General features: G+C 63.8%; 4 protein-coding genes across 4 annotated transcripts; 1 reads left to right on the top strand and 3 right to left on the bottom strand.

Moving 5' to 3' along the window:
* Nucleotides 1–3: 3 nt before the first annotated feature.
* On the bottom strand, nucleotides 4–7,264 carry CHLRE_06g266850v5 (uncharacterized protein). The gene is made up of 7 exons (XM_043062873.1): nucleotides 6,712–7,264; nucleotides 5,895–5,966; nucleotides 5,706–5,740; nucleotides 5,461–5,526; nucleotides 5,269–5,383; nucleotides 3,076–5,127; nucleotides 4–2,941 (listed from the first exon to the last, which is right to left on the bottom strand). Exons 1-7 carry the CDS (start codon nucleotides 6,775–6,777, stop codon nucleotides 971–973), a joined length of 4,377 nt encoding a protein of 1,458 aa, XP_042923579.1. The 5' UTR covers nucleotides 6,778–7,264; the 3' UTR covers nucleotides 4–970.
* A 276-nt stretch (nucleotides 7,265–7,540) lies between these two features.
* Nucleotides 7,541–10,468, bottom strand: CHLRE_06g266800v5 (uncharacterized protein). The gene is made up of 7 exons (XM_043062872.1): nucleotides 9,980–10,468; nucleotides 9,699–9,785; nucleotides 9,287–9,427; nucleotides 8,823–8,997; nucleotides 8,551–8,666; nucleotides 8,317–8,395; nucleotides 7,541–8,153 (listed from the first exon to the last, which is right to left on the bottom strand). The coding sequence occupies exons 1-7, from the start codon at nucleotides 10,094–10,096 to the stop codon at nucleotides 7,840–7,842; spliced, it is 1,029 nt and encodes a 342-aa protein (XP_042923578.1). The 5' UTR covers nucleotides 10,097–10,468; the 3' UTR covers nucleotides 7,541–7,839.
* Nucleotides 10,469–10,712: 244 nt separating this feature from the next.
* On the bottom strand, nucleotides 10,713–11,614 carry CHLRE_06g266750v5 (uncharacterized protein). Its single transcript, XM_001701362.2, has one exon. It carries the CDS (start codon nucleotides 11,577–11,579, stop codon nucleotides 11,118–11,120), a length of 462 nt encoding a protein of 153 aa, XP_001701414.1. The 5' UTR covers nucleotides 11,580–11,614; the 3' UTR covers nucleotides 10,713–11,117.
* Nucleotides 11,615–11,744: 130 nt separating this feature from the next.
* CHLRE_06g266700v5 (uncharacterized protein) lies at nucleotides 11,745–12,940 on the top strand. Its single transcript, XM_001701334.2, has one exon. The coding sequence runs from the start codon at nucleotides 11,865–11,867 to the stop codon at nucleotides 12,261–12,263; it is 399 nt and encodes a 132-aa protein (XP_001701386.1). The 5' UTR covers nucleotides 11,745–11,864; the 3' UTR covers nucleotides 12,264–12,940.
* Nucleotides 12,941–14,229: the final 1,289 nt, after the last annotated feature.

Genomic DNA, 14,229 nt, shown 5'->3' with positions numbered 1-14,229 from the left:
GGCGCGAATACGCTATTACAGGAAGTATTTAACAAGTGCGCCCTGAACTGTTGATTCGGGGCGCGGCGACCCACACTGTTTCATACTTTGGAAAGCACACACACTCCTCGACACGCGTCTTACCCGTACCGTTACGGTCAAGAATGAATGTATCTGACCCCGCACACCCGCACATACATATTGTGAGACACGCTTTTACTCCCCAGCGCAGCATTGCGTGGATGTGCCGCAACCAGACGCGTCAGTTACCTCTGCAGCTTGTGTGTCGTGTTCGACCCATACTAACTTGCCGCACTGAGCATCAAAAGAATTGTAAGCATGCTAAAGCATGAACACCCACACAGGGTATTCATGCCGGGACGCATTGGCGGTTTTCCCACTCCATGCCAACAGCTCTTCCCGCAGCGGCGGTGTCTTGTGCAACGCACACGATTTCGGCAGAATGCAAGGCCCTTCAGGGGCAAACACACATTATAATATACTCAAGTCAAAACCCTGTACAGCGAGCATGCATGCCGCGCCCGCGGCTTGTATATGCAAGTTGTTCCGCGCCTAAAGCGGCCACAGTTGGTCGCAGGTGGCATTAGGTAGTCTCACGCACCGGGGAGCCCTACGCATCCATACACTCACGTCTGCTAAGCGTGACGGACGGACCAAAACCCGTCACGTTCCGTGTCCTCACCGTGGTGCAGGAGCGAACACCTCCTGTCTATCGCATACACTTCAATGCACACCAACTGCTGCGGTCCCGTACTACGTATGTGGCCATTTGCCCCATGGCGCTCCATACCGGCATGTCTCGTCACGTCAGAGCATGGGGATCAAATCATCATTGCGACTACACCGGACCCTTCATGCACAGCGCTCATCAATGCCCCCAAGGCCTCGCCCAACGCTCCCTCGCAACCATGCAAACCGGAACCCGCCCCCGCTTAGACATCAGCCCCAGTCAATCCGCAACGCTACAACGTCAGAGCCGGTCCAGCCCGCGCCGCCCGCCGCCCTGCATCAGCCCGCCCGCCGCGGCCGTGTCGCGCAGATGCAGCGCCAGCAACTGCTGCTGCTGCGCCGCGCTCAGGCCACCCAACCCGCCGCCACCCGCTCCCAACGACTGGCGCAGTCCGCCGCCTCCGCCTCCGTTCCCGGCGGCGCTCGCCATCAGCAGCGCAGCGGTGTCGAGTGACATGCCCCGACCGCCACCCACGCCGCCCAGGCCGCCACCGCCGCGGCCCATCGCCGGCCCGTCCCCAAACGCCCCAAGGTAGCCGGCCTGCCGCGCCGCCAGCGCCAAAGCGAACTGGTCCTGCTGCTGCATCAACGCCAGCGCCGCCTGCGACCGCTGCTGCTGTTGCTGGTGCAGCATCAGCGCCACGCGGCTCATGTCGCCGGCGTCGGCCGCCGCCAGCGCCGCCCGCAGCTCCATGCGCTGCAGCTCGTGCTGCTGCTGCAGCGCCGCCGCGGCAAGCGGCGAGCCGCCGCCGCCGCCGCCAAACCCGCCCGCAAGTAGCTCCCGAAGCACCACACCGCCGGCGCCACTGGACGGGCCGTCGCGCTCCAGGCGCTGCAGCGGCATCGCACTGCGCTGCTGCTGCTGCACCTGCAGCTCTCGAGACTGCAACGCTGACCCCGGCCTGGGCTTCTCAGCACCAGCGTCCTGCATTGTCTCCTCCTTCATCGGCACCGCCGCCGCCGCCGCTGCATCAAGCTTCGGCTTGACCCGCTCTGCGTCCGCCTCCGCGCCGTCCATCCGCGCTGCGTCTGCTGGCCCTGCGCCGGCCTCGTCGGCCTCCACCTCTGCGGCGTCAGCCCGCGGCTGCGCCATGCGCGGCCCTAACGTTACGCCGGCGGCCCGAAGCGCAGACATCTGCTGACCCTGCACCTGGAGCGGCCGGGCGTGAATGCGCACGCCCTGCGCCGCCTGTGCGCCACGGCCAGCGTCGCTGCCGTCTGCTGTCGTGGCGGCGGCCGTGCCCGCGGCGGCGCCTGATGGCTGCTGTGGCTGCTGGGGCGAAGGGGAGGGCGAGGCGGAGGGCGAGGCAGGGCTCCGGGACGCAGCGGCTGCTGCCGACTGGTGGCCACTGCCCGCCGCCGCCTGCGGCGGCTGCTGCCCCTGGCGCGCCGCGTTGATGGGCTTGATGACTGGGATGCCGTCGAGCGTCGTCGGGCTGGCGGCGGCCTCCTTGCCATTGCTGCCAGCATCCGCGCCGCCCGGCGAGCGCGGCGCCGCCGCGGCCGGAGCGACCGCCCGGCGGGCGCCGCCGCTGGCGAGCGCGGGCCCGGTCTGCATGACCCAGGAGGAGAAGGTGCCGTCCATGCGCCGCCCGCGCGCGCGCTCCTTCTCCAGCAGCATCAACAGCTGCAGCTGCTGCTGCTCCGTGCCGTCGTGCGGCCGCTTGGCCCCAGCAGCAGCTGCTCCTGCAGCGCCTGCAGTTGTGGCAGTTTGGTCGTCGCCGTCTTCACCTGCGCCGCGGCCATTGCTATTCGGCACGCTGCCGCTACGAGGCGAGGCACTGCGCTCCACCGAGCAGCCGCCACTGCCGAGCACGCCTGCCGCCGCCGGGCTGGGGCTAGCGGCGCGACTGCCCCTGCCCTTGCCCTTGCCGCCACCCAGCGCCTCGTTGCCGCCTGCAGAGCCGGCCCAGCCGCTGTGGTCACCACCACCCAGGTGAGATCCCGACGCCGACGGCGGGTTCAGGGTCCCCACTGCCGTCCAGCTGCAGATCGGCACACCCGCCGCGCGCTCCGAAGCCATAGCGGCTGCCGCCGCCACGGCAGCGGCGGTGGCAAGGTCGGGCTTGCCGGCTGCGGGAGGGACGCTGCCGCGCGCGCCGCCGCCGCTGCCGCGCTTCGTGACGGCGGCAGCTGCGCCGCCTCCGGCCTGGTTGCGGCCAATGGGGCGGTCGAAGCCGTGCGTTTGCTTGTAGATGCCGCACGCGTTGCACTGCAAGGGGGAAAAGGAACGAGGAAAGGATCAGACGGCTGCAACAAGGAAATAGGCAGTCCAGGTATTCTATCACCTCGTCGCAACCTATCGAAGGCAGCTGCTGCGCTCGGTCCCAAATGCGAGTCACGCACCATGGTCACGCCCGTCTCGCGGTCCTTGCGCCACAGCGGCGTCTGCGTGGTGCCACAGTTGGAGCACAGCAAAGGCCCGCGGTGGTTGCGCGGCGGCCGCGGAGGCGGAGGCGGGCAGCCGCCAGCGGCAATGGTCGCCGCGTGCCGCGACGCCGTCGCCGACACCGAGTTGGGGTTCACCTTGGGCACGTGGCTACCCGCCGCTTGAGCGCCCGCCCCAAGCTGCTGCCCCTGGCCCAGTCCTGCAGCAGCGGCAGCAGCCAGCTGAAGCTGTTGCTGCAGGTGCTGATTCTCCAGCGCGTGCTGCTGCTGCAGGGCCGCCAGGGCCAGCTGCGGCGACAGGCCGCGGCCGGCAAGGCCACGAAGCGCATCCGTGCCCAGCAGCGCCGCCGCCCCCACGCCCAGCGGCAGCCCCGCCGACGCCGCCGAGAAGTCCGCCGCCGCCACCACCTGCACCTGCATGCTGGCCCGGTCGCGACTGCCAGCGGCGCCGTGCTGCGGCCGCGGCGGCGGGATGACCAGCGGCGCCACCACGTGCTCACGCGTGGGCTCGCCGCGCACCTGCAGCGACGCCGGGTCCAGGTTGCGAGCGCGGTAGCCGACCGGCGCCATCGTCGCCAGCAGCTCATCAGCAGGCCGCTCCTCAGCCTCATCACTGTCACCCGCCGCTGCTGCGGCAGCAGCGGCCGCGCCCACCGCCGGTGCTAATGATCCCAGCACGTTTTCGTCACAAGCATCGCTGCCAGTTGGCGAGGCCTTGGTGACGTCCGAGCGGGCCGCGGCGGCAGCCATAGCAGCTGCCGCCAGCTCCTCTGCTGCGCCGTCCGCCCCGGACTGGACGAGGGGCGACTCACTGCCAGCCGCCGCGAGAACCAGCTGCGGCAGTCGCACGCAGTCAGGGCCGTCTTGGGAGCTGGTGGTGGGCTGGACGGTCAGTGGCTGCGGCCGCGCGGTGCCTGTGCTGCTGGTGGGTTGTCCAGGCTCGCTCTCCGAGACCGGCTTCGCCAAGGTCTGCTCCTCCTGTACCTTGACAGCTGCATCGCCCGCCGCGGCCTCTGCCGGAGCGGCATTGCCCTCGAGCACCACCGCGGTCACTTCAGCCGCACCCGCCGCCGCCGGCGTACCTGGTGCCAAGTCAGTCGGCAGGCTGCCATCCTCGTGCTCGCCGCCCAACTGCATCCCACCTGCAGCACGCTGTGCCGCCGCGACCGCTGCCTCCAGACTCTGGTGCACAGCAGCATCCTCCCGCTGAGGCACCAGCTGCAGCGGCACCAGCTGCTGCTGCGGTGCGGCCGCATTGGCGGCGGCCTTCCTGCCGCGACTGGGGCCTGCCCTCATCATAAGCAGGAAGGACGCAACCGCACACGCGTCGTCGTCCGCCTTCAGCTCTGGACACGTGCTGAGCTCTGGGTTCATGCCGTCGACACCGCCAACGCTGCCGTCGATCAACGCGTCTTCCTCTTCCTCCTCCTCCTCCTCGTCCTCCTCGGTCTGCCCGCTGCCGTACCCGCCGGGCAAGCCGTCGCCGGCGTACAGGCCCCGCTGCAGCCCCTCGCCGTTGTATGCCATGAATTCGTCGTCCTGGCTGCCGTCACCGCCGTCGCCCACTTCGCCGCCGTCACCGCCGCCATAGTACCGCGCAAGCGCGGCGTTGTGCTCCTCCGCGAGGGCGCCTGCGAAGCCGCCGCCGCCTCCAAACATGCCGCCGCCGGCGTTGAACCGCTGCTGTGCGGCGTGCAGCGCGTGCAGCCGAGCCAGTCCGCCATTGCCGCCTGCGCCGCCACCACCGAAGCCGCGGTGACCGGCCCCGCCGTGAAGGCCGCCGTCGGCTGCCAGGGCGGTGCCGTGCAGCGGCATCAGCATTGGGCCATGGCCGCCGGCGCCGCCACCAACCGTCGCGCCGCCGCCATTCCCGGTGTAGCCCATCGCGAGCGAGTACGCGAGGAGGCGGTTGCGCATGAGTGTGGACGCCGCATCCGAGGCATGCGGTGGCAAGTGCGGTCGCCGTGCGTGGGTGGCAACGCGCGCGGTCTTGGCTGACACATAGTTGTCCTGTGTGTGCAGGAAAGGTGCGGACGAAAAGGCAGTAATAAGGTAGTTGTGGCAACCCCCGCAACCCCAGAGCTTGGTAAAGGCGACAAGTAGCTATAGCAATGCATGCACGCTGTTGAAACGGCCCCTGCCCAGCCTCACATCATCATCTGCGCCTTCGCCCGGCCTTAATGTCCGCTTGCGAGCCGACTTCCGCGTAATCTGGTTTGCTACAGCCCGTGCACGGCTGCCACCTCCTCCCCCGTCGTTGCCAGTCCTGCAAAACAATACAAGGATTTTTAGCACACGGTCGCAAGGAGTTGCAGTCATGTGGAATACGAAGCGAGAGCTTACCCGCCGTCAGGACCTGTGCCTCGTCGTGCAGACAGAATCATCTGGGCGCGAATGAGCTCGACGGGCCTGAGGGGAAACCACGGCAAGGCAGCATCGATAGGAATGAGTGAGGCAGACAGACGGCACCACATGAACGGCATCCTGAAGGCCCGACCAGCTTGCTAGAGTCATTTTCACAGCTAGGCGGAAGCTACTGGCAAACGGGAATGCCAGGCAACATTTGTCCTTGCCGCCAGAAGGCTTACCGATGCGTTCCACGGGCCTTGAGGTATATCCCACACTGCAGTGCGGAGCCGCGGTTGAGCGTTGAAAAAACAGGCACGTTTCAACGTGATGGCTAGCCAGCAGTGAGCACAGACAACACAACCCGTTATACGACGCGTGTGGCACGTCTCACTGCACGGCTTGTACTTGGGCAGCAAGACGAAACTCACTGCGTTGCACAGGTGGGAGCCACCCTCCTTGCGCCACAGCGGCGTCCGCGTTGTGCCGCAGTTATGGCACACCTGTGGGCCAGACGCGAAAAGCATTACGGGGCCATAGGCGTAAACATGGGTCCACACGCGCAACGACGCAACTGGCATGGCACCAGGAGGGGAGGCTGGTGCGTTCAAGCCGGGGGACGAGCCGCCAGCGCAACACGCCAGCAGGGCACTTCCGCCACACCTAGCCGCCCAACCCTCCGGCGGTCGGTGTCGTTTGAATTTTGCGCAAAACACTTCGATGAACCATTGTGGCACCCAAATAAACACTTTTAACTACCCTTGTTAAGATGATTACTTTCTGACCGGGGCCGTTGCGGCAGGCAGTGGAGCCGGCTTCAACGGTGTTGATGGCGCATCTAAATTGCCTCAGTCACGCCCGGGCGGCTGGCCGCTCGCGATCACCGCACTTCAGATGCATGTGCATTACCATCCAAACTGCTATGTCGCGATGGCGAGCAGGAAACCCCAGTGTCGCAGCCTCAGTCCGCCCGCGTGTCCCTCACACACCTCCCCCGAACCTCAGCTGGATGGCATCCGTTGCCGCCGAATCATAAAGTTCAAAAGCCTAAGCGCACATGACCCCCAAATACCCTGCTGAGCCTGGTCGGGCCAGTCCCTACGCAGTTGCTGCGAGCTGCGCCCCGTGACTGAAAGCCCATCGCAGGCGGAAACACATCACATTGAATTGTCCAGGTGCGCGTCCTAGCCGCTGGAGGCGCCTTGACTCACAAACTCCGCACCGACGTCATTCGCGCCAAGTCCTCACCTTCTCTTGCTTCGAACTGCGTCCATGTGCAGGCCTACTGACAGCCGGCTGTACATCATCGTCCATGCTGGCAATCGCTGGCAATCGCTTCAAGGGTCGACGGGACGGAAGAGAGATGTCGAGCCTCTTCTCGAGGGAATCAGGGCCTTGCTGTGAGCTACGATGAATAGTTCGTCAACTAAGGCGCGATACACGCCTGCGGCCTGGTCAAGTCAGGTTCTCACGTTGAGTTGAACTGTTTTATTGCTAGCACCCGCGTAGGCGCCCAGGCTAATTTAAGTTTGGACATAGTTAACACGAGTCTTAGTGGTGATGATGAGTGAACAGTGGTGATTATTTGAGGGCTTGTTAAAGCGGACCCCTTCCCCGGATCGTGGTAACAAGCGGAGTCTCGACACAAACCGCCGCACCGCTTTAACTATGTGGCTAGCTGCCACGAGGTCCCCGCGTTCAATCTTTAATTGCTGCATATTGCCGCACACGTTTATGCGCGACGTTGTTCACACCAAAGGCGTTGCGATGCCCGCGACCCGCGAACGCCGAAAGCAGGTGCGGGGATCTGCTGCAAAAGAAAGCGCTTAAATCACGGCTTAAGGTAGTTGTTGCGGGCACTACACGCTCCACGTGTACGGTCCGTCACAGCGCATGGTAACAATCCCCTGGCGCACACCACGGGCGAGGAGAGGTGCGACCGTGCGTGACACGGCTGCAAGTTATGCTGCACGTTTGCATCACCGAACCGGCGGCGGGTGCCGTCCACCGGTTGAATGTGGCGACAGGACCGCCGACGGCACAGCGTGATAGTGCTCGTCAAGAGGAGTCGATTGGCACTATTCTGGTATTACATGTGGGGGTTTTTACCCCTGAATAACAAGGTTTTGTCCCGGGGGGGGGGCGGTCGTCCCTTCCAGGGGGTCGGGAGTTGGGGTCTGGCACTTGTTCCCCCTTCGCATCACGCGGCAGCGGCGATGAGGGCTGGAACCGCATTCTAACCCACCACGCCGATGTGCCCATGAATGCCACGGCTTGAGCCTTGTGGGGGCGGGGGGCTTCACCTATTTGCGGGACCTCCATCACGTGCCCCACCCCACACAAAGGGACTCTGCCGTGCTTCGTCCTTTAAGCGGGCTACGTCACCGCCGCCGTCGCAGCTCCCCTGCCCCGCCCCTCCAGCGGCGCCCACAACCGCCCCTCGTGTCCATAGCCCTGCGCCTCCCCATGCAGCGCCTCCACCAACACCTCTAGCGACTGCACCAGCCACGGCCCAGGCCGCGAGAACACGTGAAGCCCGTCCGTCACGATAATGCGCGCATGCTCCAGCGCCGCCGCCACAGCGCCGCCACCCGTCGCCACCAGCTGCTGCATCGCCTGTTGCGCTAGCTGCTGCGAGTCTGCCAGGCTAAACCCGCACAGCGCGAACGCCACAACATCCGGCTTGGCGTCTGCAGGCCGCAAGCCAGGCGGGCAGGGGATTCCGGGTCAGGGCTGGCATGGGGTGGGCCGGCGAAGAAGCCGGCGGAATGGCACGTCCGCGGACCTGGGAGGGAGTAAGCTACCGTATACCACTGCGGCGACGATTGGGATGCAGACATACCGTTTGCCTACCTGCCAGCTGCTGCGGCGTGAACGTGACTGCCTCTTCGACCTTGCCCAACATGTCTCGTGCACCCGCCATCTCAACCAGCTGCGCACGTAGGGCAAGAAAGACAAGACGCATGTTGGGTTTGGCCACCGTTGCGCATTTAGCTGGCTGCAAGCCCACGCCGTCAGGCGCCGTGCCCGAGCCGCAGTACGGTATGTGTGCGATTTCAGATGACATCGAGCCATGTCAGCCCTCACCTGTGGCACCCATCCTCCGGCAGCGAACAGCGGGTCTGACCACTGCACCACCACCACACGTGGGTGCTGCCGCCCGCGTGCTGCTGCCGATGCCGCCGCCAGCCGCGCCTGCAGCCCTGTGACGTCACACGGACAATCCTTTCCTTTCATCCGCAAGCACCACCACATTGCTCACGCACGCACCGGCATGCCCCCAACACTCCCCTCTCCGTCACGCAAGTACCACGAACACGTTCACACGGCGTGCAGGCAGCACGCCAGGCCGCCCTCACCCTTTATCGTGTCGGCGCCCTTGCTCCCCAGCCGCAGCCCCTCCGCCACGGCGCGCATGTCCTTCCACACCCCCTGCAGCTCCAGCGCGTCCAGCTGCACCACCGCCGGCCGGTACCCCAGCAGCGCCTCCAGCGCCGCCAGGTAGTGGTCGGGGCTTAGCTCGGGGCCCAGGCCCTGTGGGATTGTGGGGTGCGGCGCCGGCGTTGGGAAAGGCGTGTTGGGGAAGGCTCGTTACGTGCAGGGCAGGCAGTCTGGTGCGGTGGAGCGGTTGGCGCGAGAAGGCAGCTGGCCGCATGCAACTTAGGGCGAGCTGCAGCCACTGAAGGGCAGTGGCAAGGAACATACGGTACACCTCGTTGCACAGTGCCTCATGCCGCAAGAACATCGACCCGACGCAAGGCCCCTCCAGCGGCGCCTCCTGCTGCAGGCCATGCACTCTTTCCCGCTGCCCCGCATTACGTGCCTGCATCTGCGTCAGGATGACGTCTGGCTTCAGGCGCGCCAGCAGATCCAGATCCGTGCGGTACGGGGACAGCCCCATCTCCAGCAGGGCCGGAGTGGCGCCCGCCCAGCCCAGCGTGGGCATCGCACTGCTGCAGGCACCCTGTGGCAGCGAGCGGTGCGCCGCAGAGGATGTGTGCGTTGGGGAGGCCGGAGGAGTCAACCAAAGGCCAGGGCAACAGCTTAACGTGACATTTGGTGAATTGGTGTTTGCCCAGCCTCCTTTCATGAGTGAGGCGTGTCATGGGGCTGTCGTTCACGTGCCGACTTCCGCTCGGCCCTGCCTCCCTGGAATGTTCAGCAACCCGCGTCGCACACCAGTACCGTGACGCACGGGCTACAGTGGCTAGGGCGCTGTCAAGCCAATCACCCACCATTGCTTGGTCAACTTCCGCAGGCGGCATGTCTCCTAGTTTATTGGACGTACAGGCTGGTAAGGACTGGAGCTCGGGCCAGTCGCACTGCGTAAGGCCCGGGTTAGCGTTGTTGCGGGACGGTGGCGGCGGCGGGTCAGGCAACATGAAGCGGCGGCACACTGTACGATCGTCCAGGGTTTTGCCCGCGTGCATACACCCGCAGAGCCGTTGCGCATCCGGAGGTCACCTTGACCCATTCCCTGTGGTAGATTGCTCGGTAGTGAGCTTACGCCGCTCACCTCGTGCGTTCGGCCCACCAACAGCTTGACCGCGTCAAGGGCACGCACAATGTCAGAGGCGCCTGGGAGCAGCGACAGCACCCGCAGCTGCTTTCCCCCTGCATTTCCCTTCTTCATTCTTTGTATGACACTTGACAATTTACAGCTTCAAGGCACCACGCGCCATAATGCTCAAAGAGGCGCAAGGCGGTCGGCATGAGGAAATACTGCGGCGACAAGCCTCAACATTCTGTTTATTGCGGTTGATGTATATGGTGACACAACTCAAAGTACGTTTAGGGTTGCGCGTAAAAGGAGCTCTATGCGAAAGACAACTGTTCTTCGGCGCCAAGGAGCCAGAGTTATGGGCTATGAGATGTACTAAGACAATTATGTGCACGATTATTCGCCTCACCAAACCTCCAGAGGATTTGCAGGGCAAGGTCGTGTGTATGGACCATACACCAGGTGTTTCGTGGCGTCGCCACCGCCGTAAAATATTGTAAAAATATTTTAATTTATAAATTCAAGCTTCTATTAAAAGCGGGCACCGAGCGCCCTGGAGTGCCCGGCGGGCCAAACTCACAACGACGGATGCACACCGGCCTTACTGGGCGTTGGAGGGCGCTGTCCACCACAACAGCACCCGCATCTGAAATGAGCAGGCGCGTGTGCTGAGCGTTGAGCAGCGGAGCCCTGCGGCGAGGGGCGGCGTGAAACGACTGAACTCCATAAACGAGGAGGGCCACAGGCTGTCCTAGATTCGTCCTGCATCCATGGCCCGGGCAGTGTCGAGCTGCGTCTCACGCCTTTTGCATAACGACGTGTACGTGTGTGGCGTGCACCCGCGCTCAGGCCAGCCAGTAACGGTCAGTAGAGCCTGGCGCCCCAAGCCAGCCAGCTCCCCATGGGAACCCGACATCCCCAATATCGGAGCAGGGACTGGGGCAAGGCTGGCGACAGCATACATCCTGTGTCGCCAGCCTTGCCCCAGTCCCTCTAATCCCCTCCCCCCATGCGACCTGCTGTCCAGGCTCATCCGCTGCCCACGCGAGCTGCTGCAATCCATCCCCAACCCTACGCCCCGTGTCAAGGTGGTGTTAAGAAACACCGAGTTTTGTTGAGAGGGTTGAAGAACAGGTCCAGCCTCGGAGCGTGCTTAGCCCGAGGTGAACTTGGTCACGGCCTTGGTGCCCTCCGACACCGCGTGCTTGGCCAGCTCGCCGGGAAGCACCAGGCGCACGGCGGTCTGAATCTCGCGGGAGGTCACGGTGGGCTTCTTGTTGTAGCGGCTTAGCTTGGAGGCCTCGGTGGCCACCTTCTCAAAGATGTCGTTGATGAAGCTGTTCATGATGGACATGGCCTTGCTGCTGATGCCGGTGTCGGGGTGCACCTGTTTGAGCACCTTGTAGATGTACAGCTTGTAGGTCTCCACGGCGCTCTTCTTCTTCTTCTTGTCCTTCTTCTCGCCGTCGCCCTTGGGCTCCTTGGCAGCCTTCTTGGAGGGCTCCTTCTTGGCCTTCTTGGCGGCCTTCTCGGCCTTGGGCTTGGCCTCAGCCTTGGCAGGGGCCTCGGCGCCAGCCTCGGCGGTCGCGGGCTTCTCGTCCTTCTTGGGGGCCATTTTGATAGAGGTGTTGATGTGGAAGGAAACTGAGTAAGTTGGGATAGTCGCTCTGAAAGAAAATGCGCTATTTATTGCTGGGGTCGGCATCGGGGGTGGCCAGGGCGAGGATGGCGGTTGTTTGACCAACCGACACTTCGCGTTGACTGGTGGCCAGGCCGAGCCGCTTTGCTTTTGGGCCAGCTGCATATAAACACAAGGGCCCCTTATTGTAGACTTACATCGCTCACAACCCTAACTCTCAGCCCTCATATCTTGTTCTTAACCAACCCCCAACTCGATACAATGGCTGGTCGCGGCAAGGGCAAGACCTCTGGCAAGAAGGCCGTGAGCCGCAGCGCCAAGGCTGGCCTGCAGTTCCCTGTGGGCCGCATTGCGCGCTACCTGAAGAAGGGCAAGTACGCCGAGCGCATCGGTGCCGGCGCGCCCGTGTACCTGGCCGCCGTGCTTGAGTACCTGACCGCTGAGGTGCTGGAGCTGGCCGGCAACGCCGCCCGCGACAACAAGAAGAACCGCATCGTGCCCCGCCACATCCAGCTGGCCATCCGCAACGACGAGGAGCTGGGCAAGCTGCTGGGCGAGGTGACCATCGCCTCGGGTGGCGTGCTGCCCAACATCCACGCTGTGCTGCTGCCCAAGAAGAACAAGGGCGGCAAGGCCGAGGACGGCTCTGCCGCTGTGTAAGCGGGCTTACGCCTGGCTGTACACATTTGTCTACAGCTCCGACACTGCTTCCCCAAACTCGGTGTTTATCAACACCACCTTTCACTCGGGATTCAGGGCGTGGATTCGGGCACGGAGATCGGGTGGGCCACAAGCCCACAACAGGTCGTGTCGAGTGGACACAAGCAATGTGCAGCACGCACAGCAAGACTTGGCTAGCAGGAAACACGCCAGTACTTCCCGAGTCGTCGTACCGAGTGTGCCCGCGGCGTACACCTTTCCGGCTTTCCCAACCTGATCCTGCCGCTGCCGTGGAGTACTGGCAGACACGTTTGGCGGTGGGTAGGAGAAGGCGCCTTCAGCCTACATCCTGCGGGCGCCCTACCCTACCGAGTCGGTTGCCTGTTGTGATGTTCGTAGTTGGAGCAGCGGGTCGTCCCGGCAACCCATTACGAAGCGCCAGTAACCTAGTGACGCAGCTCAGACCGGCGGGCAGGCACCAGATTTGCCCTGGCAGAACATTGTCCGTGGTGATGCCAGCAGAGGGGCGGACCGGCGGAGGGGTCGATTGAAAGCGAATAAGACTGAAACCAGGTACAGAGTACGGTAGCTGAGGCTGAAAGACAAGGCACAGGCAACCTGGAAGTTGAAGCGGGCAGGGCTGACAGCAGTTGTGACGGCCGGAGCGAACGTTATTGGGGGCCGAATGCAGCAACACACACACACACACACACACACACACACACACACACACACACACACACACACACACACACACACACACACACACACACACACACACACACACACACGCAGACATCTAGAGCATGTCCAGCAGTTCGGGGGGTTCGCTGCCTTCTAGTGCTCCACAACCGACGCCCGCCGACTTGACCCCATGCAGCCGATGACTCCTTATAAGTTTCTCGACGACCACAGCCTCGCTCTCTTTTCCCGCAATCATTAGTGGGCCGGGACTGGGATGCGTGTTCTAGCTTGCTTGCTGCACGCCGCCCTTAACATCGCTGTCGCCATTTTCCCTGCTCGTGACACTTTCTTGCTGCCGCCCTGTGCCTGCAATTCCTCTATCACCCGTAGGTGAGCTCGACTACGAACAGCGGGCGGGAATCAGGGCATTAGGCGTGCTGGGTCACCGTTGTAGCGCGCCCAGGGCGCGGCGCATACAATGCATATGGGTGCCACTCGGGGTCAGGTCGTTCGTCGATCGCCCGAGGGGGGGTTCCAGGCTTTTTGCGGGTAAGTATGACTACCGGGGTCGACGCGGCTACAAGACGCTCGGTATCGGTAGGTATCCGTAAGTAACTCCGTCGCGCCGTCTGGGCGGGCTTCGTTTTGTTGTTTTCTTTTCAACACATGGGCATTACCTGTGTCGTCTTGGGACTGTCAGGGGCCGCCAGGGCTGCTCCGGGTTTCAGGCCGGGTCTTGGCGCTTCTGGCTGGGGCTCGTTTGTTTTTCCAATTCGGGACCTATGGGCGGGCCTTTGGGCTGAGGGCTTTTAAGCCCCCGGTATTTGCTTTTGCTTAACTGTACTGTACCTTTCCAACGGGCCGGGTGCGCGGAGCTGGGGTAGTTTGGGCGACCTGGCGGACTGGGCGACAACGAGCTCAAGAACAAGTCGACCACTTCGCCGACCCGCTCCCGCGGACCTCGGTGCCAGCATCACGCTCGTATCCTATTTATTCAGCCCGCGTCACAGGGCCAGGACCTTGTCCGGAGCCGCGATGCAATCATGACATGCCATCGATGGCGCGCGCGCGGCGTCGACTGCTGCGAGCTTCTGGGACTACACGATGACTCTCATCATCGGCGGGCTTTGTCACGAGCGTGCTGTCGCGGCGGCGTACGGCGCAGCACTACCATGCGCCCGCCCCCTCGCCCGGCCCGTGGACTGGTGGACACACCGGCGCGCTTTTCCTTTCAGGGGAGTATATGGATGCCCCCCGGGGGGCTTGTTTCGGACAGCCGACG

This window comes from Chlamydomonas reinhardtii, chromosome 6, assembly GCF_000002595.2.
Source record: "Chlamydomonas reinhardtii strain CC-503 cw92 mt+ chromosome 6, whole genome shotgun sequence".
NCBI lineage: Eukaryota > Viridiplantae > Chlorophyta > Chlorophyceae > Chlamydomonadales > Chlamydomonadaceae > Chlamydomonas > Chlamydomonas reinhardtii.
The sequence above is the reverse complement of the archived record's forward strand: the minus strand, read 5'-3'. Positions and strand labels throughout refer to the sequence as shown.